This window comes from Lathamus discolor, chromosome 13 (genome assembly GCF_037157495.1).
Source record: "Lathamus discolor isolate bLatDis1 chromosome 13, bLatDis1.hap1, whole genome shotgun sequence".
NCBI classification, from domain to species: Eukaryota; Metazoa; Chordata; class Aves; order Psittaciformes; family Psittacidae; genus Lathamus; species Lathamus discolor.
Window position 1 is genome coordinate 4,514,452 of NC_088896.1, and position 26,298 is coordinate 4,540,749.

At 39.4% G+C, this 26,298-nt stretch overlaps 1 protein-coding gene across 2 annotated transcripts in view; it reads left to right on the forward strand.

Annotated features, from left to right (window-relative positions):
- FOXK2 (forkhead box K2) overlaps positions 1-25,559 on the forward strand; it is a 49,607-nt gene extending 24,048 nt beyond the window's left edge. For both annotated transcript variants that reach the window (XM_065694033.1, XM_065694032.1), the window contains exons 2-9: positions 10,548-10,742; positions 14,067-14,214; positions 14,690-14,836; positions 17,638-17,831; positions 18,644-18,819; positions 19,869-20,165; positions 20,405-20,614; positions 23,310-25,559. In XM_065694033.1, coding sequence (XP_065550105.1) covers positions 10,548-10,742; positions 14,067-14,214; positions 14,690-14,836; positions 17,638-17,831; positions 18,644-18,819; positions 19,869-20,165; positions 20,405-20,614; positions 23,310-23,506 — 1,564 coding nt within the window. In that variant the 3' untranslated portion in view covers positions 23,507-25,559. The remainder of the gene's footprint in view (positions 1-10,547; positions 10,743-14,066; positions 14,215-14,689; positions 14,837-17,637; positions 17,832-18,643; positions 18,820-19,868; positions 20,166-20,404; positions 20,615-23,309) is intronic.
- The last annotated feature ends 739 nt before the right edge of the window (positions 25,560-26,298 follow it).

The following is a 26,298-nucleotide window of genomic DNA, read 5'->3' on the forward strand; positions in this document are numbered from 1 at the left end:
TGAAGCAAGTATGGAGTGGCCTTTGAGCATCAAACACCTTTAGGTAGGTAATCGTGAAATTTAATTAATGCCTGTAGCTTTTAGAGAGGAGTCTGAAAAAAGTCTGTTCTTTGACCAGACAGGCAGATTTAAGGGGGAAATGAAACACTGCTGTGTACTCAAAATTAGAGTTGGTAGGAAGCAGTTTTTGTCACTCTTCAATGGCCTGAGTTAGTCATGGATTTCTGTGTGAAATAAAGGACTATTCTGCTCTTGGAAGCAGAATTCTGTCTTGAAAAGCCTGTCTAAAATAAACTTTGCTTCCTTGACTCAGGAATAATGATTTTTTTTTTTTTTCTCTGTGCATCCTTGCCTCTGTGCGTTAGCTGTTCTTTGGGTAATGATTAGGGAGGTTTGGCATAATTTTGCAGCAGAATGCAGGTCTCTGATGTAATAAATGAAGTCTTTTGCTACTAAAGTAACGTGTGAGTCATAAGTGCTTTTTTTATGATTATGCTTGCGTCAAAACACATCATGACGGCGCTTGTTCACTGTACTTCCCCCTACTGTTTTAATTGGAAGGAATAGTAAAATGCCAAATGCTGTAGGTTTGGCTCTGAGCAGTTATGTTTAGTTTGCTGATAGCCTTTTATTTAGCACTGCTTCCGTCTGAATTTTTGCATGCCTTTGAATCCCCTACAACTGAGGGAGAGATGCCAGGCACCTCTGTAACCACCTAACTTGCTGCTAAAGGGTAGAGCGGGTTTGGTTTATCTCCTTCAGCTCAGCTATAATTGTAAATCATGTGTTTTACAGAAAGTTGTGAATGGTATTTACTGTTGTGAAAGTTTTGAGTTTGCGTGTTTGATAATAGGAAAGTATTGTTAAATGCAGTTATCTAGTAGGAAGAAGAAATGATGATTTTTTTTTTTTTTACTTTCCCGTTATTGTTTAGTTTCTGTTTTTTTAAACAGGAAGCTGTTGTATTATAGAGTTATGTATGCTCTGTGGGGACTTGAAATAGCTCTTTGAAATTTGGCAAAGACAGAGGCACACAATCTTTTGGATAAATTTTGTTTTGATAGTTTAGAATGAAATTTAGGTGTAGAGACCACACAACCTGATTGCATACAGCTTTTGTGCACGGGGATGCTAAATACCCGAAAACGCAGTGTTTCCATAGGCGGAGTTTCTTTTGTATTCACAGGCTGGGGAGCCTCAAATTCCAGAGGCATTACATGAGCAGTTTTAATGAATTAGTGTCTGGTTTTCCTGCAGCAGATGTGACAAGCAGCTTTATAAGCTGCTTCCCATCGATCGCTGTTTTCCAGCTCCTTTTGTGTCTTTCTTTTGCTTAGAGAAAAGCAACGAAGAGCTTGGTTTCTACAGTAACTGCTGCCTACATTCTTGCCTGCAGGCCAATTTCTTTCTCAGTTCCTGCAGCCTGTGCAGGGCTACTGTATTGAATTTCTTTAGGTTTTGTTTGGGTTTTTTTCCCCTTTTCTTGCTGGTTTAAATATTTTACCCTTTAAGAAAAGAGGAGAGTGCACTGGGAATTTTGGATTTTGAGATATGTATTTGTCATTAGCTGTAGCACGTTTCCAGTACTGTAGGATAACCTAAATGTTTTTGCTGCTGATCAATACCAGTGTTTGTGTGGTTGGTATATAAAGAAAATGCAATGTTTGACTGCTAAAACAAGAACTTCTGAAAATCTGTAATAGCACTTTGATTAATGCTTGTTTCAGTAGCATCATAGTGCAGGGGAGGGGTGAGATCAGCTTTAAGTTAATAGAATAGTTTACATTTGCAGGATAATCTGTTGTAGTTGAACATCCTCAGGACACATCTTTTCAAGTCTCAGCTCTTAAATGCCCATGAGAAATTGTTGTGAACATAGGGTTAAAAATGGGTTATTTATTATAAAGTTAGACTTCTGAGTGGGAAAGAAGAATTGAACACCGTTTCAAACAAGAGCATGTGTTTATTACTCAGTTTGTATTTGCTGCTAGTGGTTCAGGAATGTTCCGGTTGTCGTCATCAATACTCTTTTGTCACAGGATCATTTTTTGACGCAGACAGGATTGTTCCAGATCCTTCCGAAAGCGGGTTAGCTCCATTCCTGTAATGAATACTGACAACTTTACATACGACTTAGGCACTTGCTAAAACATGAGTAGGGAAATACGTAACCTAGTTTTCCTACGGGGGAGCCATTTACAACTACATCATATTTTCAGCCTTTGCTTAGAATTTGGTGAAAGCATTTTGTTGGCTATCTTGAATTAACACAAGGCTACAGCAATATTTCATCACTTCTGATGATGCATAGATCTTAACACAGCTGAGTGTGGAGATCAGTGATCTTCAGGCTTTTTTTCGTGCTGCTTATGTCACTCTGGAGACAGTGATGGCACACCTGGAAAACCACACAGATAATTGTGACAAGTGTGCCCAGGGCCCAGAATAGAAAGGCTGACTGCTGGTTTAAAAATCTGAGTGTCTTTTGTTCCTTACGGTATTAAGAGGTTGAGTTTTCTGCAGAGCCCTCACATCCTCTGTTTGTGGAGGGCATGCTTTGCAACTATTGATCTTTGGTCAACAGAAATCAATTGCAAAGGATACAGAGAATTAAGGGGAACACGCATGAGGTTGTGATTCACCCCCCAGAGGAAAAAGCTGCCACTTTTAGAAGGGCGTTTGCTTTTTGGGTAACCTCTAGAAGTGTCCTGACTAGTAATGGACAACTGTAATAGTGTGTAGATTTATGGTAAATTAACCAAATCAGGACTTAGTTTAAAATCATGGAATCAGGAAGGGGGAGGAATCCATCCTAACACAGTGTGTGTGTACATGTACATGTGGGCAGTGCTGCTGTGTTTCTGCTGGGGTAGTTTCTCACATTGCTGCACAGGGTGTGGCCAAGAAGAGCTCCTTTCTTAAAAAGCCACTGGAGGAGTTGGGCTTTGTTTCTTTAATACGCATTTTAGAAATTGGTTCTTTTAAGACCACCTTGCCATGTCAGTAGAGAAAACTGAGCACTCCTTTCTTCTCTTACCAGCGATGTAGAAAGCTTTGCAAATGTAATGTTAAGCTAAAATTCTTGATAGGAATTCTTGATAGGATTGTACCTCATGGAGATGAACAAGGACCTGTATTAAAAAATCGCTCATTAAGAAAGTTCTCTCTGTTTTGGATGATGATGATGATAATAATCTGATTAATATTATGGCATACTGGATAACCCTTTTTCATTTTATTCATTATAAAAGTTCCTGTTCTCTTGGCATTTCTCATACTATGGATAGTTTTACAGCAGCACTTCTTTATGTAATCCGAGAAAACTCTTGTAAAACAAATCTCTAAGCAGTTACTTGTGCTTAAGAGTCAAGGAAAAGCTTTACCACAAGAATTTGTGTAAATTTTTTTCCTAATAACGTATACTTCATTAGTAATCATTTAGTTATGGAGTTTTCAGGCAGCTACTTAATATCGTGACTATTTGGATGGATTTAAATATCTACCTTCATTAGTAATTTTTAAATATTGGGTGCATTAAGCTTATCGTGAAATTCTGACTCTGCTTTGAAGTGGCCCCGTTCATCTTTTAAACAAGTTCTGGGTTTGTTGATTCTGTTCAGGTCTAAAGATGATAACTCTACTCTGGAAGGGGACTGCAGTATTGACTTCCAGTTCAGTTAAATGCAGCCCAAAGTCTTAAAAATCTGGATGGGAATAATTTAAGTTGCCTGCTCTTGGTGTTGAATAGTGAGAAAACTTTGGGATAAAATTCAGAAGATGAGGAGCGTAGAAAATTAAATTAAAGTATTTTTTTTTTGAAAGGGGTAGGCTGAGTAAAGCAGCCATTTTTTCCTTGGTGTGGGGATTGTTGCTTTTTTCCAAGTTAACAGAAGTTACTTCTTTCAGGTATCTCAGAGGACAAGGATTTGCATCTCTCCTGACAGGTTTCCTAGAGTTGTGTGTGTCAGATTAACCTGTGAGAGGAACTGAGCTCAGTTCTCTCTTTAGAGATCCACTTTTTTTCTAGGACATGAAAGCATAATACACAGACTTTGCAAACACTGAAATTATATGTAATTATACTTGAAATTTTGAGCTTTTTTTACCTCTATGGTATTTCTAGTTGCTTTTGTGAAGACTCATCTTTTAAGCCTTGCTTTGTCAAAAATCAGTTAAACCCAGTCACTGGATCTAGTTTGTGATTCACTTCTTAATAACCCATTGTGATGAAATCAATAAGAAATGAAGCAGCAAACTGAGATGAAATTGATGTCCTTGTTGTTTCATACTGAAATTCACCCGTTATCAGGAAGTCATACAAATTGTGTCCCTTTTCAAGTACCCTGTTCTACAGACACTTGAATGCCTCCCAGTTTTGACATGATGGCCTGAGATTTATAGATGTTACACAGGACAGTGCAGAGAAAGTGGTACCTAACCTTGTGCAACCTTCTATCCATGTAGAACTGGGGTCAGTGCTGTCACTCATTACTGACTTGGGATATAGGACAGAGAGTGTCTGTTGCAGGTCACAGATAATGCTGAATTCAGGGTGGGGGGTGGTTAATATGATGCTAGAGTGCAGAGCTGTCATCTAGAGGGACACTGACAAACTGAGACTGGGCTGAAGGGAACCTTGTGAAGTTGAGCAAAGACAAATGGAAAATCCTGCATCTGGGGTGGGTAAAGGCTGGGAATGGCTGACTGGAGAGCAGTTCTGCAGAGGATGAGTCGGATCCTGGAGGAGAGGAGGTGGTATGTGCTTCAGCAATACACCTTGTCAAGATGGAGGCTGGGCTTGTATGGGCAGTAACGGTGTCTGGTTTGGGGCCCCTCAACACAAAACTGAGGGCTGCTGAAATGCTTATTGGATCTGGCACATATGGGGACAGGCTGAAGGACCTCAGGTTAGTTATTTATTTTCTCTCCTGGAGAAGCTCAAGGGTGGATCTGGGTGCAGCCTTTCCCTGCCTAAACAGGTGTTGTAGAAAAGATGGAGGCAGGCTGTGCTGAGAAGCTCACAGTTTGAAGATGAGCAGCTGTAGAAAGTTGCAAAAGAAGTTATACCTGGACGAATGAGAAACCCTTCACCACTAGAGTGACTCATTACAGGAATTAATTGTCCAACTCTGTCCTTGGAAAACTTTAAAATTGATCAGACTAAGGCCATGAGCAGCCTAGTCTGACTTGGAAATTAGCCCTGCTTTGAACAGAAGATTGGGCTAGAGACCTTCAGAGGTCGCTTGCAAACTCAGTTTCTCTGTGCTTCTATCTGAGTGATAAAAAAACCCAATTTTTGCTTGACTTCTGAAATGGGACTGAACCAAAAGTGTGGCTGGAAATGTGCACTGCAATATCTTCCTGGTGACTTAAGCTTCAAAGTGTGCATGTCTTTTACCAGAAGTATAAATACCATAATTGGCTGTGGGGATCACTTTTACTGGAGTGATGGGGAAAGACCCAACTGGGATGCAAATCATAAGCAGCTAGGCAAGAGGAACTAGAAAAGGGATTAGTTTTGAATCTCCCTTCTCTGGAAGAGGGGCCATATCTGGAAGTACAGTGATTCACATGGTTTTTTTTTGCTAGTTCACTGATCAAAATAGGGGAGGAGAAGGAAGTACAAATGGCATTGCTTTTGTCTGCTGTACTGGCAGAGAAAACCAGTCTGAAAAAGGTCTGTTGGGTGGTTCAGGTGGTGATTACCTCAGTTTCTCCTTGAGGTGAGTTATACTGTTGTCCATGCTTGCATTTAAAGTATTTGAAGTAAAAAAATGACGCAAGCAATCTGTCAGGTGCTGCCTGTATTCTTGTTTGTGGGTCTTGCTTTTTTAATCTAAAAAGTTGAAGATCTTGGCTCTCAGTAAATCAACAAGAGTTTGAAAACTCTCACCTTGTTACTCTTTTAGATGTGTTTAAAATACAGGGGCATCTCCAAGTTAACTGGTGTTCAGTGTCAGTGTGAAGAGTTGATTGTACAGTTGTAGCTACCATGATTTAGTGGGTTATTAGTGCCAAACTCCTATAATCTATTTGAATGTAGAATCTGGAGGTGCTGATAAAAGAACAGCAGGTTGGCAGCTTCTCTCTAATTTTGGGCCTGGTTCTTAAAAGACAATTAAAAAATGGAATAATTCAAAGGATACTGAGGCACTGAATGTCATAGGAGGGTACAGGGAGGAACTGAATTCCTACTTCTGTGGTTTGGTTCCCCAGATAGACAGGAGGGAATTCCTCGTTTTCGGTCAGATTATATTTTCATATAGGCAGAATTACAAGTATATTATCATCTTTTCCTTGCGGTACAGGCAGAATCACTGAGGGGAAGTGAGAAAATATTAGAAATACAGGTGTGACAAAACAAGACTTTGCACATTTTCCCACAAGACACTTACCTGGCACCCCGCGAAGTTGTTCACCTCCTTAGTGGTAGTGCCTAAATCAGCATCTCTCCGTCCTGCTGGGAGCTCTAGAAATAGCAAGAGTTTTCTAGGGAATAGTTTAAAATGATTTGATGCTTCTTGTCTGTTCTCTAGTACTCAACCCAGAGTGAACTTTTAAATAACTAGGCTCATGAGTTGCATTTTAGTTGTGACACCTCTGCTGCAGTTTCCTGGCATTGCCCACTGTCCTTTGTGATGCTGTGTAGAAAGCACAGGGCAAGTACTTACCATAATAAATAAATGTACAAAATTAGTTAAATGTGGATCCTGTGAACAGTTGCTTGAAATATGTAAAATGCAGTGCTGGCACATCAGCTAAATAGTGCTACTTGTTTTCATCACTTAGATACCTAATACACTTTTCATGATAGGCTGTTGAAACATGGATGTCCGTAAACACTTGTTTTTAGGAATCTACTGAATCCATTTTGGTGGCTCTGTTGGATGTCCTGCTCCAAATGGCATCATCCTGTTAAGAATGGTAGTTGAGTAGATGAGGTGCAAGGTGCCAGCTTATGAATTTACTATTTTTTTTCTTTCCATTTTTAAGTGGGTTATATAGATGAGTCTCTTCTACAGCAACCAGCCTATGGTAGCACATTGTGAACCTATTGTAAATGCTTTAAATAGTAAAATCAACTTCAGCTTGCTGCAGACTAAGTGCTTGATGAGGTCTTTCACTGTAGGTGTTTTGTGGTTTTTTAGTTCATTATGTAACTAAAGAATATGCCAAAACCAGCTTGATTCTCATCAAATTAGAATCATTGAATCATAGAATAGTTAGGGTTGGAAGGGACCTCAAGATCATCTAGTTCCAACCCCCCTGCCATGGGCAGGGACACCTCACACTAAACCATCTTACCCAGGGTTTTGTCCACCTGGAACATGTTCCTTTGATTTTGGAATTAAATGTACAGTCATGTTAATACAGCTTATTCACATAAACTGTTGGCTGGTACACATTTTATTCTGCTTTTTGGATGAATTTTACTATCTAAAAATATGCTTCTATTAAAACCCCTCTATTTGCAAATAGGAATCAATGGACAGATGTGGTCTTTTGTGGTAATCATTAGATGTTTGCATGTTCTAACCAGGTGGTGATTTGTGAGTTTATTGTGTCTTCCTTAATAAGGTCATTCCTTCAAGCTCAGCCTGGGATGTGCTGTAAGCTGTAACACCTTCGGGTTTGAATATAGCTCCTGGCTGTAAGTTCACGTTTGTTTGGTGCATTTGTAACCTATCCCATACCCTTGATTAGTCAGAGCTCCTGGATTTCTGGTGGTTTTTGTTTGTTTTTTTTTCCAAACTGGATCAATGTTTGGGAGCACCATTTCTCTGCTGTACTTTGAAATCTGTGCTTTAGTATTACCTGAGTAATCTGTCCTTACCTTTTTTGCAAAAGATGCCCACAGGGAAAACAATGTATTAAGGGATTGCAGTAGTGTAAGAAGGGAGGTGTTTTAATACGCTTACATGGAATATTGAAGGAATTTTCGAGTATACGTTTTATGTTTCTATATTTCTGATACTTGTGCCTAAGTTGTGAAGATGACCTCCTCCCCATCCTTACCCCACCCCAGCACTGAAACTGTGGTTGCTCATTGTTATGTGCCGGGTTTTTTTACTGGGCTGTAAGCAATCCAGTCAGTGAATGAGCATCTAGAGCTGTGTCTGATTACTCCCACATTTTACTGAAGTTGAAATAAGTTTGGTCTGAAAAACATTAAGTTATATTTTCAGGTATGGAATAGCCTTGTGTCGAGGTTTAGATTTACAATTAGACACACTCTGGTCAGATTTGTGCCCCATATTGGGTGCCAAAAAGAACTGCTGTGGTTTAAGCCCACCTGGTAACTCTGACCCACGCAGCTGCTCACTTACTCTCTTTTTTTTCCCCTCTTCCAGAGGGATGGGGAGGAGAATCAAAAGAACGTAAATCCCATGGGTTGAGATAAGAATAGTCCAGTAACTAAGGTATAACACAAACCCACTACTGCTACCACCAGTAATAATGATAAGGGGAGAGAATACAATTGCTCACCACCTGCCCACTGATACCCAACTGGACCCAAGCAGTGATCTGGGCCTGCCGGGTAACTCCCTCCGGTTTCTATAGCGGGAATGACGTGCTGTGGTATGGAATACCCCTTTGGGTACTTTGGGTCAGGTGTCCTGTGTCTGCTTCCTCCTGGCTTCCCATGCCCTTCCTCACCAACAGAGCATGAGACTGAAAAGTCCTTGATTGGAATAAACATTACTTAGCAACAACTAAAAACATTGGTGTTATCAGCATTGTTCTCAGGCTAAAGTGGAAAACAGGGCACTGCACCAGCTACTAAGAAGGAGAAAAATGACTGCTATAGCTGAACCCAGGACACCTTGTAAAACATAGAGAACAGGTGACTAAAGTTTAAATCTGTCTCTGTATCAAAACAGATGGTGGTGGTCACTTACAGGGATTTTTATTTAATCTTCAGCAAAAGGGTGTCTGTAGCTACCCTCTGCATGCACTTGAGCAGTGTTGTCAGTAGCAGTCGTTAACTGAAATGTTCAGGAAACATTTTTATTAGCAAAACAGCGGAGACCTCTTTCAAACTAAAGCAATATAAGCAAAGAAATGAGTTGTTACTGAAGATACTAGAAAACCCTAAACCACAAAACCCAACCCAGAAATTGGTCCATTTAACTTTCTTGCTGAAATGCATGTGCAGTTTTTTGGCATAGATTCCGTTCCTAATTTAGTACATGGAGCATGTTTCAGAAATAGGTCGGCTGTTAAATTCGGACGTGGTCCATACTGAGAAGTAAGACTGAGAGAAAAGGAAGGTCATTGTCAATTCTTTCTCTTTTTCCTGATCCCTGGGTGTGTATTGTAGGAAAAAAGAACCATTGTGGTGCACATGGCAGGAGATGTCACAAAAATCAAATGCTGCCTTTGTTCTATAAACACCTTCAGACTGATTTGAAGAAATGCTTTAAGGCTACTCCACAGCTGAGTGTTCCAATTCTTACATCACTTTTCTCTAGAAAAAATATAATAACATAAATGATCACTTCTGTTTATGGTCTGTATCTTGCATTCATAGCTGTGTTTCTTAGGCATGCTGTTGTTCCCTATCTTTATAAAACTCGATCTACCTAGAATCACCTTAACCTTAGAAAATGTTGTGGGTTTGTTTGTTTGGTATTGTGTTGGTGGAAAGTTCTTTTCATCATGTGGAAGAGGTGTGTGAATATAGTTGTGGGTTTAATGCTGGGTGCAGTCTAACAGCTTAAGAGAAGATAGTGGAGTTGTTGAATTGTGTTTTTATAGATGCTTTTGTTGAGAGAAATTTTTTTCTGTTTGTTCAGTCTGTTTATTTACTGAGAAGTTGTAAACAGTCTGTTTAACTGGGTTAAGTTCTAAATGCTATATACAGAGATGCAGAACGAAAAATACCCCAACGTCCATTCATTGTGTTCTGTTTTCCAAGTTTTTAGACAATTGCACATTTTTAATTTATCATTAATCTTTACATTTGGGCATGTAGTCTTTAGTAGGATAGGGAGAAGGGCTCTTAAATTCAGCTCTGAGAAAAGATACTTAAATGTAGTGGTACAACAGCAATATACTCCTTAAGTGACCAGAATTAGGATGCATAGTTACTTAATAAGCATTTTAAGAGAAATCAAATCTCCTAGGTAGACCACTCTGTGAAACTGGGTAGCCCTCAAACTGGTCAAAATGTGTGTTCCCAACTACTTGTGACTTATTTGCTGAACCTGTTCTTTGGCATCATAAAACAGTCTTCAAAATAGGATTTGTTTTAGGGATAGTTGCAAGATCAGGGTGACCTTCAAGAAATTTAGAGGAACACATAAACTGCCCTTGTTATAAAGAATTACATTTGCTTGTATTTCTTTCCCAATTTTCAAATTGCTTACTTGGGGGTCTTTTTCTGGCCACATTACTCTTTCTGTATAAGCTATAAAATGAGGATGGTTACAGGTGATTTACTGAACCTTTTGATTTTTAAATTAGGTTGGGTGATATGTGCAAGTTATGCAGAAAATCTGACATACTGTAAAAAGTGGCTTATATGTTTGTGTTTTATTTTTCAGCTGTACTTTCAGGTTTCCCAGCACAAACATCAAGATAACATTCACAGCTCTGTCCAATGAAAAAAGAGAAAAACAGGAGGCCCCGGAGTCCCCAGTGAAGCCTGTGCAACCCCAGATCTCTCCCTTAACAATAAACATTCCAGACAACATGGCTCACCTGATCAGCCCTCTCCCTTCTCCCACAGGAACTATCAGGTATTTAAACCCTGCACATTGGATATGGGGCAGTATATGGTTAGCAAGATGAGGCAGCTTTCCAATTCATTTTAAGTATTTTGTGTTTGTGGTAAAAGTTTAGTTGAAGCTCAGCATTACCTGCCTTGGAGACAACCCACCATTCTGCTAAGTAATAAGATAATTACATGAGCAGCCTTTACTATTCAATTGTAATAGTTAAAATGTGTAACAGTTGGCTCAGGAGCGTGGCATTCTTAGTACAGCAAAGGAGAGTATCTTTGTCTTGCATTCCAAATGATTTGGGTTGCTTTTTATTCTTGCATGCTTATGGCAAGACTTTAAATGAGATAAGTCTGAATAATACCATTGTAGAACATTCTGGTTAGTCACTGTCCCCTGAAGCTGATAATCAGAAAAAAGGTGGATTTTTTTCGTTATTTCATGGTTTCAGCCCAGCTGGCAACTAAGTACCAGCTATCGTCTTGCTCTCTCCTCTGCCTTCCCAGTGGGATGGGGAAGAGAACTGGAAAAAGTAAAATATAAAATATAATAATACAACAACAGTTACAGTATTGGTAGGGGGGAGAGAGAGGAAGGAATAAATTCACCCCCTGAAAAAAACCCAAGTGATGCACAGTTACAGTTGCTTAGCACCCACTGATTCATGGCCAGCTTATCCCCAGGCAGTGATTGGCCTCTCCTGGCCGACTCTCCTCAGTTTATATTCTGGGGGTGATGTTCTGTGGTGTGGAATATCCCTTTGGGTGGTTCGGGTCAGTTGCCATGGCTGTGTGTCCCCCTGGCTTCTTGTGCCTGTCCTCACTGGCAGAGCATGAGAGACTGAAAAGTCCTTGATCACGGTAAGCACAACTGAGCAACAAATGAAACTTCAGTGTGTTATCAGCTTTATTCTCATACTAAATCCAAACCACAGCACTGCACCAGCCGCTGGGAAGAAAAACAACTGTTACAGCTGAAACCAGGCCAGGTTATCATTAGTGTGTAAAACAGACTTATCCCTTACTCCAGAAGATTTGTGATTAAGTATTGCTGGAAGTAAACAGACATTTTACTTAAAATACAATGTAAGAAATGGAGCTTAGTGTAGGGAAGTGTGCAGCGGAGGTTGCTGTACGTTTTTAACCTACTGTGCTGCCTAATTTAGTAGTTGTAGCTGTTGTCTGACTTGTTCTCTGGGACCAGACCCGACTGACCATAAGCAAGCAGTCCTCCCGAACTGGTAAAATCAGTTTAGATACAAATTTTAAAATTCATAGAAAGTTCAGGAGCACAAATTTCATGTAAAGGCACTGAAAGTTGTGTTTCAAAGTCACTTACGTGCTGTTGAAAGCTTTTTTCTTCCCCCCCCTCACTTCCTGTATCTCCACTTGAGTGAAGGACTGTTAATGCTTGATTTTTCAAACTGTAGATCTTGTTAATGAAATTTGAATATAAGGATAATTGACTTCTTTCATGCCTGTCAAGAGCTTGATCTCAATATTGTAGTGTTTAATGAGATATGTATAAATGGTGGAAGTAGAGAGAAAAGAGATCTGGACTCAACTGTATAACAGGTTTGCTTTCTTATTAAATTCAGGAAAAACACATCTTGTCCAAGGAATGACAGAGCAGCTCACAGATATTTCAGATAATATCTGTATGCCACCACAGTCTTTGCCTCACTATGAATTTTGTACTTCTCTTCAGGGCTTTCATGCACCTGTTGAACATAGTTTATTACAAAGGAAACCCAACCCCAAAACAACAGTTTTGAGTCTATTTTGAGAGCAAAGCTTGACAGTTTCTCTTCAGATCCCCCTGTTTTGTAGAAGACTTGTAAACGTGCTTTGATTATACCATATGTGTTGCTTTGTCAATACATGCTAAAGGGAGCACAGTAGAGGGATGTTGTCATTTGATACGTGAAAAGAAAACAGCAGTGATCTATATTTAAAAAGTGAATTAGTGTCACATTTTGGCTTTAATGAAGGATTCTTCCATGCAACATTTAAAAAACCCAGACTCCCTTCTATAGTACATCATTAGTAACGAATTGTTGGTGGATTTCTCCTGATGAGAAACTTGAAGGGTATCCTTTTTCTATATATTGCCCCATGTACAGTGCCTCCCTTGTTTCTATACATAAAAAAGGAGGTAGCAAAAAACCTGAGAGGCCAGGCAGTCAAACCAAACTAGACAGATGTAAATATGTTAAAGCTTTATCCTGTAACTCTAAATAACGCTTTCTGGCTAAATTTGTTACTTGATGTTTTGAACCATAGATTGGACTTAGGTTAAAGAGTGCCTTTGGCGATAAGGCTGGTTCTGGGGCCACAGCAGGCTTTGTCATTCTGGTTTTTAGTTAACTTCTTCTGGAGTTTCTGAGGTCTGTGTTGAAATCAGTTACAGTATGAACTGCTGGGAAGTAAGTACGTGTCCTCATGGAGAGCTGCCAAAGTTTTTTTGGGGGGAAGAGGACAGACCTCACCCGCCAACTGTCTCTTCCCTGTTGGCTAGATGGAAATTCTGGAAGAAAACAGGCTTTGTGTAGTGGTGGTTCCCGTGACTCTACAAGGCAGGGGACAACCGTGAGAAAGATGTTACAGTAGGATAAGAGACAATTTATCTTTATTTCTCTGTGATAGCAAAAAGGGAGGTATCAAGAGATGCTGCTTTCATTTGTTTGGCACTGTCGTTCACTTTGTAGCAGTGTAACTGCTCTGTTTTCCTAATACTGTGTTAAATTAGATGAGTCAGTGTTGGTGCATCCCATTTATAGAGAAGTTTATGATGTTTATACATATATATGTGTGCGTATGTGCATGTACTTATAAACACTTAATGTTGGGTTAGATTTAAATAAGAATCAAAACTTTTTCCCAACTGCTTGCTGTATTTTCTCAGATGTTCAAAAATACTGCACAGGAGAGATGATCTTTTCTGTGCAGACTGAATACAAGCATATGGCAGAAATCTCATGCAAGATGTGTTTCTTATTCCAAACGAATGTCTTAAAATTTGTGGTTGCCTATTTAGTTACAGTGGACTTTTCTGTTGGCAAATCCCACCCAAATTACAGCACAATCTGATAAATCAGTTAATCTTTTTCCCTTTGAGGAGGAAAACCTGAGCTTCATTTGACAGGTTTCTTCCTGCAGTGATTTTAATTCCAATGGATGAGTTAGAAAGGCTTGGAAGATTGGGGTTTATAATGGAAATACTGACAGACCCTTAACTGTAGCCTGGCAGTGGGCTTTTCCACAGTAAAAGCTTTTTGATTAGATATAATGTGGTGATATACTGTATAACAAAATAGTAGGATCCTCTTTTTATGCTCTACAGTGCTGCAAATTCCTGCCCATCTAGCCCCCGTGGTGCAGGCTCTTCAGGGTACAAAATGAGTCGTGTAATACCATCTGACCTACATTTAATGGCTGATAATTCACAGTCAGAGAATGACAAGGAAGCATCGGGTGGAGATAGCCCAAAGGTAAACATGGTTTGAAATCAATCCCATAAATTACATTGTGAGTGAATGTAAGACTTCAGAAATTTTGTTTGCTAAAGTGGATGCAGTGTGTCATCATTTAATATTGCAGACTTTAAAAACAATTGGTAGGTTTTTGTGATTAGAGACAAGATTTGTTTATGTATCTATTTATTGATTTCCCTCTCTTTCCCTTTGGGGGGAGGGTGTGTATCTATTTTATCCGTGGGTCTGTAGGCTGTTGAAAATTCTTTGCTGTTGAAAATCCTTTACTGGGGTATGTGTCTCCAAATTTTTAATGTTATTTTTTTATTGTTATCTTTTAATCAGAAGAGCAAAATCATCTTAGTTTCTTTTCTGCCTTAAGATTTTGATCATTCGAAAACGTGTTCAGTTGTATTTTGTAACTTTTGATTTAGAAAGGGGGGGTGTATATTTTCAAAGTTTATTGATGCAGACTTTTCTTTTTGTTGTACAGGATGACTCTAAGCCACCTTACTCCTATGCACAGTTAATAGTACAAGCAATTACAATGGCACCTGATAAGCAGCTTACACTAAATGGAATTTATACGCACATAACTAAAAACTATCCGTACTACAGGACAGCAGACAAGGGCTGGCAGGTAAATTTGCTTTCTGGAATTTTTGTGGGTAATACTGGCAGCTGTAAATGCTCATAAGCAGTCAGTTGGTGAGCCCAGCACCCCTTCCTAAATAGAATCTGTCAAATGAGTGTGTTGTCTCTTCCCTGATGCAGCTTCTCCAGCCACATAGCCAGTTTACATGATTTGGTATTTGAAATGTTGCTTTACTCGTGGAATGATATCTGTAAACCTCTAGGAGCAATGAATACAGACTTTTGGGGAAGAAAAGTCCAGTTGGCACTGGGTATTTGAAACTACGTATGCTATCTATAACTTACAATTGTGTAAACATCCGGATTATTATCTTGAGATAAAATTAAGGTATTAGATGTTACAAGTTCAGTTTTATTTGAAAGCCATGATCTTAACCATGCACTACAGTTAAGGAACAAGCATGTATTATCTGTCCTCATCTTGCACTATTGTGTGCCCTGTTTTGTTTGTGCAACACAAGCTGTTTGTGAACTTAATCTGCATGGAATTACACCAAGTCTTTCCACTCTGCAGAATTAATTTCTGCTTTCTTTTCATTTTTCAAAGAGACCAACCTCAGCGTTTGCCAGGATGACTAACGGAGTATGAATCAGTCTGGCACAGACTTCCCAGATACACATAAGGGTTCGGTGCCTTTGCTGCCGTTTTTAGTTTCAGCAAAGGACAGAAGAGCACAAGTATCAGGACTGGCCTGTTTGCCCATGTAACATTCAGACTGCACTGTCAGTCATGGGGTATCAGTTTCACTGTGTTGCTGCTTAGTTCAGTCATGATCTGCAACAGAGAGGCATGCTCTGAAGTTATTTTCAGGGAAGTAAAATTTGGAGAGACTGGGGGAGGGGAATAGTGCTGCCCAAGTAGAAGACTGGAGAATACATGCCTGCCCAGGAGAGGAATAGGTTTTTAGTCTATTAATCAGATACATATTTGTCATAGGGCCTAGATGAAAGTTGAATCGCTCTTAGAGGAATTCTGAAGTTAGTGGGGAATGTAACTGTTCCCAGCTTTTTGCTAATGGTTTCGGTAGTAAAAGGGCGTAGCTGTTGTGGCTAAGAAGTGTCTTCTGTTTCCCTTTCACACATAAACCATGCAGAATCCTGGCTGCAGTCATGCTAACAGATTTGTTTTAGCAAGAAGATTCTGTTTATAAAATGATGGTGGTTTTTTTGCTTCCTGTTCTGAAATACCTGGAGTATCTGTGTGCGTAGTGCTCCTTGATGTAAGCATTGTAGAATCAAACATGCATATACATTATAATGCATGGTTAAAGAGTTCTGCCTTAGAACAGTTTATGTGTTTAGATGTATCATACTTCATAAAACCAAGGTGATAGACACAGCAGACATGGTATGTTATAAAATAATAAATTAACACCTATTTGTAAAAGCAGTTGGAAAAACTGAAAATCAGATGCTGTTCAGTCACTTGTCATACAGAGCACTGCTCTAACACCCACAGGCGTACCTCATGCAGGAGTAGCTTTGCTACCTTTTCTCCATCAGATGTTAGATTACGGTTACGGTGAGTTATAGATGTTTTAAATAATATCTTAGGGTATATACGTGTATATTATTCAAAACATAGAGTACATACATGTGTATAGTATCGAAATCCTATACTTTAATAAATAGTATTTATAGCCTTTAATATATAGAGGTCTCATTTCGTTTGGCACTTGAAGGCTCCTCTTTGTGAACTTATGTTAGCAGGTACTTTTGGATCTACTATTTCATTCTCTCATATGGAGAAGTAAATACAATTTATAAACATGTTCTTGGCATCTTTCTAGTTCTGTTTCAGTTTTTGGCAGGGTAAACCATTTCTGGTTTCGTCAGTTTGCATTTAAGAAACCATACATGGTTATCATTGCTTTAAGTTTTCCAAACTTGCCATCAGGGTCATGGTCTCAGACATTTGAACAAAATTTGCATTTGACTTTGCAAATTTTTAAGAGCTTTTGTTAACTTAAAGCTTCTTCTCTGTGTTCCCCGTTTCTTGTTACTTCCTCCCTTTTCAGTGATAATGTTTAGAGAGATTTTGGGGGTTATGTATCTTTAAAGAGAATTTATGTGTGCAAAGCTAAGCATAGATACAGCCACTTCAGGGTGTTAGAAGTTCTCTGCATCTCTCTGATCAAAGAGTTGTGTGTGCTACAGCAAACTGAGGGTGAAGTAATGTGCAAACTGGAGTGCAGTGACAAAGATCTCAATAAGAGTTATTCTAGGACCTCCTGCCCTTTGTTGTTTTTCTAGACACACTAAATCCTTGGCTCCTCTGGTGAGGCAGACTGGACTGTGGGTGAACTCCCAACAATCTAGCTGCATTTGGAACTTGTCTTTAACCTTTTCTTTCTGTGTTGTGGAACAGTAAGATTATCACATAAGATCAGAATCAGTGTATGCTGTATTTTACTGGCCCTCCTAGAATGAACTGACATTGACACCTGGGGAAGGGTGGTGTATGAAGACTGACACTTTTTTTCATGCTGCATTATGCACAAGTATTTGTAGTGTTCTAACAGCTCATCGCAATCACTGTGTTTCTCATCAGAGAATTAAATGGGATTCCTGTTATTGCCTCATTAGCATACTGGGGTTTTAACTGTTGGGAAAGGTTTGAAAAATGCAAGAGTCCTTTCAGATTTATGGCACTGCCTTTGTAGTGCTGTGAGTTCTGTTGAATTAAGAGCTGAACCCCGAGTCTCCTGTAGTACAGACTGCTGCAGTAGGCCACATTCTGACTTGGAAAAGTTATATGAATTCTACATATTTTTTTATGTTCCATAGAATTCAATACGTCACAATCTCTCTCTGAATCGTTATTTCATCAAAGTACCACGTTCCCAGGAAGAACCAGGCAAAGGCTCATTCTGGAGGATAGACCCTGCCTCTGAAAGCAAATTAATAGAGCAGGCTTTTAGGAAAAGGCGGCCTAGGGGAGTACCTTGCTTTAGAACCCCTCTGGGACCACTCTCTTCTAGGTAAGGAAAAACAGATGAACAAAAAGACTATGGCTGTTGTTTAATCTTCAGGCTGATACAGACTTGATAGTTTTGGATACAGTCACAAGTTTAGTAATTTAATTTTAAGCAGACTCAGTGTTTGAATTCTGTATGATTGACTAGGAGGCTGCCTCATACACTAGGCTTGTTTTTATTGCTTACTGTTTGTGTTAAAGAGGTGACTCGGTTTGCATAACCGTCAGATTGTTAATGTAAGCAAACCTTGCTGTACCTTTGTTTTTTGACAGAATTCCTAGTTCTAATTTCTGACTGCCATCTACTGCATTTTAAAACTGTTTGCAAAGAAAGTTACCAAATACTGGCTAACATGTTATTGAACTTAGAGATGACAATTATGTATTTAGATTGATAATGCTTGAGCAGAATCATGATGGGGAAATAGGTGGGTTTAAATTATTCCCTCTGTGTAACGTTACAGCCTTTCTGCTAGTGCAGATCTTGTATTGCTTGCCCTTAGACTGAGATTTGCTTATCGCTCTTCTCCATCAGAAGAAACGTTCATGTTTCACACATTGTTGAGTCTTCCTAAGAAGGCATCCAGCCACTTCTCCGTTAACTGCACCTGAAGTTTGCTTTTAAATTCTGTCCCTGTTTAACAGAGGCTTTATAAATGCTCATCAGAACTGCTTTGGGTTGTAACTGTGCTTGCCAGAAGGCAGAGGTGCCCTCCTGTGGCCAATGTGTGTTATGGTCTCTTTAGAGGGAGGTCACTGTCTTTCACAGTTCAGAAGTTAAAACACATCAGCTGCTGCTTTCATTTTTAAATACAGAAGTGCCCCAGCTTCTCCTAATCACTCTGGAGTGTTGTCTGCACACTCCAGTGGAGTCCAGACCCCCGAGAGTCTGTCCAGGGAAGGATCTCCAGTCCCAATGGAACCTGAGCCTAGTGCTATCCAGCCAAAACTAGCGGTAATACAAGAAGCACGATTTGCACAGAGCGCCCCAGGTGAGGAATCCTTAAATAAGCATTTGGGCGTTGGAGGTGGGAGAGGGCTAATACATAAACACTACGAAGGCTTCACATGTACACCAAAAAAGGGTAGATATTAAACCTCTTCACATTTAGAGCAAGTCCTCGATAAACACATAGAGATACCAGGGAAATTCTGCTTGCATACATTGAACTGTTACCTGTATGCTGTTCCAACACCCTTGACCACTTTATTACTAAGCAGAGATTGTGCTTCTGTCCTGTGCAGGACTGTACTGTCTTGTAACAGTTGTCACTTCCTTTCAAAACATATTCTTTCTGGTTTAGAAAATAAACCCAAAAACTTTGTTACATGGGTTAAGAAATAAGCATATGTATTGCATGCATATGTGGTCATGTCACCCTTTCAAAGGTGGGGATAAAAGGAGTTGAAAGGATAAAGAAAGGACAAACTTGGGTGATAAGGAAATTGCCATTAAAAAACCAAAAACCATAACAAAAAACAAATGACTCCCTGTGAGGCATGATGGCATAAGGATGTATTTGTTTAATTGCCTTAGTATATACTCTTGCCATCCATCCATTTTCTTGGTGCTATTGTGGTACTACAGAAGTGTCAGTGACCATTCTGTGGTGAAGGCAAACATGGTCCTAAGCAGAGACACCAGCCTTTCCCCAGCCTAGGAAGCTGAGAGTTTTACCTGTGCAGACATACTCCACGCAACATCTGAAGCACCTGTTTCCACCTAGGGAAGGCAGTTTTACTAAATGAGTATTAAATGTAGCTTTGGTAGTGCAGCTGTATTTGGGGACAGGTGGGAGCTTTCACTCAAACAGGGTCTTGCTGAATGAATGCCGCACTTAAATGTGTGGCTAGAAACAGCCAGGTGTCATAATCTTCATTGTCCAGTTACATTTTCTGGATCATTTGGGCTTTAGTGAAGGGGGTTGTTAAACTCCGAGGCTTTAGTGTTAAGTTTAAAAGAATGACTGATTTGAAAGAATGACTGGCTTAAAAGCAATGATTAAACTTGGCAGCCTAATTTTTCTCTCTTTCTTCGTAGGATCACCTCTTTCTAGCCAACCAGTTTTAATTACTGTACAACGGCAGCTACCACAAACTATTAAACCCGTCACCTACACTGTTGCAACTCCTGTGACAACATCAACATCCCAGCAGCCTGTAGTTCAGACAGTTCATGTTGTCCACCAGATACCAGCTGTGTCTGTCACAAACGTGACTGGATTAGCACCAGCAAACACTTACACTGTAGCTGGACAGGCAGTAGTCACGCAAGCTGCGATGGTAACCCAGCCCAAGGTAGAACCTCAAGAGAATGGAGACCACAAGGAAGTAAAAGGTGAGAAGCTGTGGGGTTAGTTGTTTTGTTGGCTATTTATACTGAAGGATGATTATTTGAAACTTCTTTCCAGATAAACACTTGAAACATTTAGCTACAGCTGATGATTTTGCATCGTAATTTCTCAGATATGTTGAGCTTGAAATAAAATAGTTTTTTACTGAAGGTTGATTGATTAAAACCAAATGGTTCTTTAACTCTTTCTTGGTTTTAACAATGTTTTGTCTTGTGTTTTTCAGTTAAAGTGGAGCCTATACCTGCTATTACTCATGCTACAATTGGAGCTGCTAGTCGTATCATTCAGACATCTCAGACAACCCCCTTACAGACAGTTACTATAGTGCAACAGGCACCTCTAGGTCAACACCAGCTACCAATAAAAACTGTAACACAGAACGGAACGCACATAGTACCCATCACCACTGCGATACAAGGACAGGGCAATGCTGGTATGTATGCTATGGAGGTGCTCTATTGCTTTGTCTGTGTTAAAAACTTAACAGTTCAGCACTGGTCATGTGTAGTTCTGTTCTCATGTCTTAAGTTTTAAAAATATATAGATTACAGCCTTGTAAGGGATTGTTCACTCCCTGTCAGTAAGAACTAGTGATTCTCTTCATTGATGATTACTTGAACAGCTATTTATTCTCTTTGTGGTCATTAAAGGAATGTACTTGGTGACAACCTGTTCTCCCTTGTCATTAAACCCAGGATATAAGTAAGGTTTAAAAGAAGTTCCTGTGAAACATTGCTATTAAAATGATAACTGCTCCCAGATGATTTGTCAAGAACCAACGAACAGGAAAACCAGTCAGAACTCGCTCGTGTGTTGGCTTTTTGAACTGTTAATTTTTACTCTCTTTTTATTGAACCTGCACTAAAAATGACAAAGAGTTCTGTGGGATTTAGAGATTCCTCTTGTCGGAATTCACCTTTCCCCTCACGGTCTCCATGGTCTGAGTGGGTAGCAGTACCTCTTCATAATTTTCATCCAGTCACACTTGTTCAGAGGGCTTTCAGTTTTGGTTTACTTTGCAGAGTGTGCAGCTTATTCTAACAGTTTCACTTTGCGATGTTATCTGGTACTAATAGGAGCTTTTTTATCATAAAATGTATTTACAGAAATAGTGTTAGGCTACCTCATATCAACTTACTACTGCATTTCTGCTCTAAAGTCTTTCTAATGGAGTGAATTACCTGCTTTATTTCCTTTTTATTCTTCCATTGCTGACATTTATAGGTCAGTGTTCTGTCTGTTTCCACTTCATTTCCAGCTTAAGTAAAGCAAAAGCAGTCGCTGTCAGACTTCACAGGCTTTTCTTTGTCAGAAGGGATGTATGACTTGAGCCAGTAGTCATGTGAAATAGATAGAAAAGTTATTTTTAAAAGCAGGAAATAATGCTTTTTGGTTTTTTTTCCTGGACTCTGAAATTTCAACTGATTTCAGCATGTTTTCCTTGGTAGAGAAGCCTTCTAGGCCTGTCAAAGAAATGTGGCCTACCATAGGAGTAGAATTGTGGTGCTTTTCTGTAGTAAAAAGGTGCTTTCAGATCTTATTCTCAGCAAAACAGTTTGGCAGTGCTTTTTACTAACTGTCAGTTTAACATAAAGCTGTGAAGTTCAAAGTAAATTCAGTTTTCTTACTGCAGAAGAAAATAATGTAACTAGATATTGTTTCATCTTTCAGTGTAGATATCAAACATCATTGTTCTTTTGTGCATCTCATACTTCGACATATGGGTTATGGCAGCAGCCAGCAAGTCACTTTCTACTAAACAGACCCTGGGAGTGAATCAGTGCATTTATTAATGCGTGTTTGAAGATGAGGGTTAACTTTCTGTTTTTATTTAAGCAACAATAAATTTGCAGTCAGGCATTTCATTCAGAAGCAACTATCTCTAAGGTACCTATGCCAGAATTATACAAGGAATAGCTTTTCTCGTAGAAGCTGAATGACTATTGAGATACAAGAGCCATTATTTTGTAATTTTACAAGTTACATGTTGTTTTACAGTTGGAGCAAAGCTTTTTGCATCAGGTAAATATTTTCTCAAGTCTATTGGTAAACACTAAGTATAGACCAGTTTGGTTACATGCAGAGGTGATATTGCAGATATGCTAGGATAACTTACTAGAACAAATACAACAAATACAGAAGTAAGAGTTCCTTATGGACTTCATGTTTTAGGACAATACTGTAATAAAGGCAGCAGAGCTGAGGAAAGGGAGTGTGGGTGTAAAAAGGAGGTCACTTGATAATGGATAGATAATTTTTCATGAAGTGCAGTGGACAGATATATCATTAGTATTTTGCATTATTTGCAAAGACATGTGAATTGTTGATTTAAGAAAGGGTTGATACTGAGGAGCAGACTGCTAACAAGTAGAGGGAGGGAACTTTTGGATGTCTTGGAAGGGTTAAAGGACTGTTCTTTCCCATTAATAGTGACTTACACTATCTCACCATGGAAGGAGAAAGGTGAAAATCTTGTATAGGGTGTTTGAAATATATACACCTGTTGATCTAATTTGGTTGTGGTCTTGAATCTCGTCAGATGGGTCATTTCTTAACACTAATACTTTCTGAAGTGCTGCCTTTTCCTTACACGGTAGGTCAGGGCCTCATTATCTGTCAGAGAGGAATCACTGCTTGAGTCACACCTCTGGGTGATGTGACATGTGTAGCTTGTGTTAAATAACTGATGGCCACAAATGGCTATGTCACAGTGGTGCACTCCTTCAGGCTAGGTAATGAGTTCTGCAGTGATCTACAGACTCAGTCAGAACCTGTGAAAAGGGGATCTTCACTTCCCAGTTCTGTTACAAATTACAGGGTAGCTGTAGCTGTACAGTGTAGCTTTCAGCCATTTAACCCCTCTGTGTCTTCAGTTGCCCATAGGCAAAACAGAGAGATATCCCCATTCTCCTACCTTTGTCCAAATCTGTGTGAATGTGATTTGGGCAAATGGCCTTCAGGTTTGTACAAAGATCAAACAATTGGACCTGAATCTCAGCTGGGATTGCAAATACCCCACGTGGCACCAATAAAGGAATTCATGGTTGTACTGAAAATACAGGTTTGCTTTCAGTATTTTCTGTTTGACGGGGATTAGTGTGCTGAATTTTTTCATTGGGTTTTCACAGCTGCTGCGAGTCCTTTGCATATGTTGGCGACCCATGCATCTGCCTCGGCCTCCCTCCCAACCAAGCGTCAGAATGGAGACCAGTCGGAACAGCAGGAACTCAAGCGTATCAAAACAGAAGATGGAGAGAGCATAGTCATAGCTGTTAACGTGGACACCCCACCTGTGGCAGTGAGTGATAAAGGCAGCCAGAACTAGAAACTTAGGGGAGTTTTCTTTTTTTTTTTCTTTTCTTTCTTTTTTTCTTTTTTTTTTAAGAAAAAAAAAAACAAACAAAACTCCATGGTGCCAAAAGGAGACACTTAAATATAACACCTAAAATGTTGGAACATGTTCTCACGCAGTGGGGAAAGGGGCCCTGTGATCAGACTTCAACTTTCAGCACTGAAAAAAACCCCAACACAGGTGGCCTTAAAACTTGGTAATTTAAAGTCAAACTGCAAACCATCTTGTTCCAGAGGCTGTGACCCCCGCTCCTCCCTGCCCCTACCGAACTGTGCACACTGAGAAATACAGTGTTGGGGAGGGCTGCAGCTTTAAAAAAATCTTTATCAGATTATTTTAAGGACTGAGTATCTCAGTGTAACGGCAGCATGATAAGCGCTTAGTGTGAACTGGTTTCAAACGATTGTATATTCCTCAAAGGGAACAGAGGCAAGGAGCCATTTCCTACATCTTGGCAGCTAGCCTTTCATAATGACCTACCCGATGCAGTTGTTGGTAGATATGCAGTATTTTGTTGTTCACATGTGGAATTAGAAATTTTTGAGGTGTATTTTCATTTCTTTGCAAAACAATGGGGTCTTTGACATTTCAAATCACTCCATTTCTACTCCGGAAACTTTGGAATCACACAATACTTTTCATGTGAAATTTTGTTTGGTAAAAACTGAATGTAGGGTTTTTTTAACCAATGGAATGATTTACTTTTGTCTGTCCTGTTCAAGTTCAGATAAAGCTACTTTATTACATCTGCAAATTTTCATATTTTAGCAGTTGCCTGATAAATTTAATCAAATTTTATTACCATGTGTAGTGATCAAATGCTTCTTTGGGCTTGCATGTAACTGATTAGAAATTACGATGTAAATGAGCCGTTAACTGACGTAAAGAACTGCTATGAATTTGACCAGAGCTGCACTTACCTGTTTCTCTTTCTGCTACCTTTTGCTGTTTGTTACTTTGTGTTGACTTTGACTGTCCCTGGCATATTTTTCCAGTCTAAAGTAAAACAAGAGTCTCGCTTAATATTGTGTATGTTTAAGATAACAGACTGTTCTTCATTTAGAAAGATGAAATTCTTTATCACAAGTCCTTTTAAAAAGAGTAAAAATTATCTTGTCAGAGGTATATTCGATATTTTTAAGCTTAAGCACCCATCAGTAGAACTTAATCTGACCGGTTTCTCCATAACACTTTTGATGTCCTACACTGACCCTCAGGGTCTCCAGTGAGCGTAGCTGTTGTGGTTTTCTAACAGTGGCTACCATGTTATTCTAATATTTTATTTTTTTTAAGTGTGTGTTCTGCAGTTGAACATTTAAAGCTGTATTGGTAATTTCTCACTTTAATCGTGGTAATAGATTCCACTTTACATTTCAAAATTAAATTGCAACGTGAGGCTGCTGTTCAGTCTTTAATTCACATTAACGTCTTATCTCCTCATGCAGTCAGGTGAGTGGAAGCTGCATCGCTGGCTTCAGTTGAATCTGATTTTTGTCATTTTCTGTACTAATGATGCATTATTTATATTTTCCTTTCCCTGTACGAAAGGAAAGATTGTGTTCTCATGCTGGACTGAACAGTTTGAAGTGGTTTATTTAGGCAGCTTTTGGGAACTATTTACCTGAAGACCAAATATGAGAAATCTGTACAAGTTTTGTGTTCATCCACAAAATGGAACTGTTACAATGTCTCTGCAGATAATACATATTAAAAAACTATGAAAAAAACAACTCTACACAAGCTGAATTTATAACAGGCATTGAAAAAAACCGCATAACCTGGAAAAGAAACATTTCTGTAAAACTGCAACGTTTTCTTTAGAGGTTTTAAAAATAAAAAAGTAAAGTTTTAACATACTTTTTTTAAGAAAAAAAAATATCCAGTACTAGTAATTTAATTTGGTGTTGAATGAATTGACTAGAATGTGGTTTATTTTCAGAAGTGAGAATCTGTTCACAACTAGGGCTAGGTGAATAATAGTGTATAAGATTTTTTAAATAAAATTAAATTTTATTCAGCAAATTAACTAAGTTGACATTACTGCACCAGTGTGTTTGAAATATTTATGTGTATTTTGGGGCAATTAATCCAATTTACGTTGGCAGTGCCACAGGAAAAGCCATCAGACCAAACAAGCCAAGGTGTCTTCACTGTCAGGTAATGATAGGCAACATCCTCGGGGCACAGGGGGAGGTGGGAATATGCTGTGGCCTGACTCTGAGTCCTGGTTTTGGCTGGAATGGAGTTAAGTTTCTTTCTAGTAGCTGTGATAGAGTGCTGGGCTTTTGCTTTAGTCCAAGAATGACGTTGAGTAATGTTGCAGTGTGGTGGGGTTTGATGCATTTTGGTGCATGTGGAGTCTGGCACAAGAACGTGTCTCTGTTCAGGTGTATGAACCCTTTGGGAAAGCTGCATGATGGGAGAAAACTGATTATGCTCTTCTGTAAGAATCACATCCACTGACCCATGCTTTGGGTGGTGCTAAGGATGCTTCTGCAGGACCATCCCCAGTGCTTTTGACAAATGCAGGGTTCTGTCCCGCTCTGTCCTGACTGAACTGAATCTTTGGGTCCTTAAGACAAACCTGTTCCCTGGTTTGTCAGTGTAGTGATGAGCCTCCCACCACCAGTGCAGCGGTGGTGGCCACAGGATCGCAGAGGCAGAATGAGACTGGTTGCACTGCTGCTTCTGAGGTGATGCTGGTGACCTTTCTTAAAGTGGTGTGAATGTGCTGCTCGTCCTGGACACCCGCATTCAACAGGATC